Source organism: Thalia democratica, chromosome 6, assembly GCF_965202585.1.
Source record: "Thalia democratica chromosome 6, ktThaDemo2.hap1.1, whole genome shotgun sequence".
Lineage (NCBI taxonomy): Eukaryota > Metazoa > Chordata > Thaliacea > Salpida > Salpidae > Thalia > Thalia democratica.
This window is the reverse complement of record NC_139170.1, coordinates 24,404,558-24,407,856: the sequence shown is the minus strand read 5'-3', so window position 1 is coordinate 24,407,856 and position 3,299 is coordinate 24,404,558. Positions and strand designations below refer to the sequence as shown.

General features: G+C 25.6%; 1 protein-coding gene across 1 annotated transcript; it reads right to left on the bottom strand.

The window, feature by feature from the left end:
* Positions 1-982: 982 nt before the first annotated feature.
* LOC145838901 (sphingomyelin synthase-related protein 1-like) lies at positions 983-2,939 on the bottom strand. Its single transcript, XM_082946522.1, has 2 exons — positions 2,828-2,939; positions 983-2,680 (listed from the first exon to the last, which is right to left on the bottom strand). Exons 1-2 carry the CDS (start codon positions 2,937-2,939, stop codon positions 1,749-1,751), a joined length of 1,044 nt encoding a protein of 347 aa, XP_082802648.1. The 3' UTR covers positions 983-1,748.
* Between the last annotated feature and the right edge of the window lie 360 nt (positions 2,940-3,299).

Sequence of the window (3,299 nt, the reverse complement as noted above, 5' to 3'; positions counted from 1 at the left end):
ACATTTCCTGAGAATTTGAGGTAGTTATCTAAAAAAACGTAGGAGATAGATTTCTAGTAATTTCTAGTTATTCGCCGTTTTAGTTTGCGCCTCCCATAAGGAACCTATGGTTGCCTCCGACTTTAACCGGCTATATCTCAAAAAATATTTTGAATTTTAAAATATGTAAAAAGCATCTTATAGCTTAGTAAAAACTTCATAAAATAAGACCAAATTGTTAAAAAAGTGTTATATCCCCCCTATGCCCTTAAATTAAATTATTCAAAAATTATATTGTACTCAAAATTATCAAGCTTAGGAAACTAATAAAATTTAAGTTGTTTATTTATGTCAAGTTGTTCAGAAAAGAAAATAGTACACAGGCAAACTTAATTTATTAGGTAATGTCATGATACAGAGTGAAAAGTTGAAAAACTTAAAAATTTGTATAAGCCAAAAGTATATATGAAAAACACTTTAAATTTGAAGCTGCAGAAACTTTATTGATAGTTACTAAAAAAACTTTTAATCAAAACCTCAAATTGTTTAATAATTTCAAAAAGCTTAATAATTTAGTATAATCTCTTTAAGAAATGTATGCTTTTATACCAAGCTATAGTTCAAAAATAAAAACAAAAGTTTATTTTTTATGAACGTGATTGTTAACACCCATTTATTATTAATAAACGTCTTTATGAATCACTATTGGCGGATTCAAAATTAAGAAGACTTTTAAGTAATATAAAAGTCATTTTTCCAATTTCAATACTTCTTTTAAAGTTTAGCACTTTTGTTTAACCATAGTATAAAATTTTGTTTGTAACCTAAAAACACTATTAACTTAAGTTTTTTTAAAATATTACTAAAATGTACAGCTTTTATCAAATGTTTAAAATAATAACAGCTTAAACCATAGTATTAAAATTGCTGATATTAAAACTTTTTTGAACATACTAAACTTAGGAGTCAAACAAAAACACTGATTTTATATTAATAGGCTATATCCAGTACATTGGGTATAAATTATACTAAGAACTTTAACACACTTTTGATTTTGTAATAAACTTACTTCTAAATTTTATAACATACGGTATTAAATATAATTTTTATTATTAATTAGATCAACAAATCTGATAAATAAAACCAGCAGCAAGACAAAAGCGAAAAAAGTGCCATTGTAAACAAGTAAATGTTTTTGTTAAAACTACTACTTTTAAATTATTTTATTATTTTTTAAAAGTTTGAATCAAATTTAACAATTCACTTACTTATTGCTTAAAATTGTAAACTTAAGTACAGTGAGGTTATTATTGTCTTCTCAAAGGTTGCTAATCAAACAAAAAAAGTCAAAAAAAAAATCCTGAGTGACCAAAAACTGCCTTGAGTTATCCTAAGTTTTTTCAAAATCTTCCAAAAAAATTACCATTTTAAAATAAATAAAAATCAAGTTCTTCACAAAAATGGCTAAAAGAGATCAAAATAATGAAATTTAAACAACTAAATCTTATAAAAAATCTTGAAAATATGTCTTTAGATTTTTAATAAATTATTGAAATATATTTTTTTTAACAAAAATATCATGATTCAGCCTGAGTTTTTTGTAATTCAAAATATCCTAAGTTATCCTGAGATTTTCTAAAGTTTCAAAATAGTGAGGCAACATTGAGATTATCAAAAATTATAGTTAACTATTCTAACATCTACAAAAATTATATAATCAAAAAGCAAAGTTTCACAATTTACAAAAACAATTCAAAGAACAAAAAGTCTCATTTTAGCATATTATAACAAGATTGAAACCTACTAAAGAATGGGACTTCCCACTCATGAGGTACCTTACCTGGAACATTGCTTTCAAAGTATGAAAACATTGGAAATAAGTATTTGATTCTTTTACTACGCCCATAACTTTGAGTGTTAGCTAGCATATGGTAATATAGAAAAATACGTGAGCTTATATAAAAAGCAACAAAAACATCAAGAGTATAATGTTCATGAGCAGCTAAAATAAAAAAAATCCCAAATAAGTTTAAAATCCATGAAGCTGTGTGCAAACGATACCAGTTAGCAGGAGTGTACTCAGTAATAAAATGATTAAGCAGAGTAAGGCATGATGTATGACCACTAAACATATAATCACCACATGTTTGTACACCACTTAATGACATACCTAGTCCTAAAGAAATTTCAATAGCTCTTTTTATTCTACCCCATGTTGAAGGGTAATACGTAGCAACACAGTCAAGATGGTGTCCAGGTACAGATAATGATGTAACAAACATAGTAACAGATCTTAATAAAAAAACAGTACCAAAAATACTGCACATCCTTCTTAATAAAATACACCTATGCTTGTGGCATAATATAATGATTGCAAAGATTATAAATAGAAGAATTCCACAAACTTCTGTAAGTTTGAAAGCATATGGTATTAATGGCAGATTATCAAGAACAATGTCAGGTAAAGGTGGGTATTTTTCTTTATCTGGCACTCTTTCATGCACTAATACCATAGTAAATGCAGTCCATAGAAATGAAACAATTACATAAAAGCCACTTACTAGTAGCTTATTACATTCTTTTGGGAAATATTTTTTAGTTGATGTCTCTGAATCACTAGAACTTCTTATTTCATCTTCAAATTTGTATTTCTGCTTTTGTCTTCTTAAATATGATAAATCCTTTTTTATTGTAATTCTACCTTTAAATTTTTTTAATTTTGAAAATTCTTCATTTATATGTTGAAGTTCTTTAACTTTGTTGTATAGTTTTTTAATTGGTGAAAGTTTTTTTATGCCTAATGGAGGCGTTCTTAAATCCTGTTCAGTCAAACTCAACAAAACCTCACCATCTACTTCATTTTCATCACAAAACAGCGTAGTGTACTCAGAAAACCCTATATTATTAAGCCATTGTCGAACATCTTCACAAGTCCAGTTTATAACATCATTTATTACCATCACAAGTATTTTAGTACCTAAAACTTTATACACAAAGAAATATTTAAAAACAATATCATATAAGTTTACAAAGTTTTTTTTGAAAAATATTTTAAAATAAAGTTTAAACATTTTGCAACAACTTTAAATAAATTATTAACTATTAAATATATTAATAACTTTTATATTATAATTAGTAAGAAAGTTTTATTATTTTCAAATAAACTTCAAGAGAGATCAAAATTTTTAAGAACTTTATAAAAATTGTTTGTTTTTAAAGGTCGCAACTAGCATCAACAATAAACTTAGAAGCTTTAAGAACTTTGCCTGATTTTTTTAATCAAAAGCTTAATAAAAAGGTTAAAATACTATTTTAACTAA

Coding starts and splice junctions, on each gene's coding strand:
- LOC145838901 (XM_082946522.1), bottom strand. CDS start 2,939: ATGGTAATAAATGATGTTATAAACTGGACTTGTGAAGATGTTCGACAA. Junction 2,681..2,827: donor TGATGAAAATGAAGTAGATG/GTGAGGTTTTGT, acceptor AAAAATTTAAAG/GTAGAATTACAATAAAAAAG.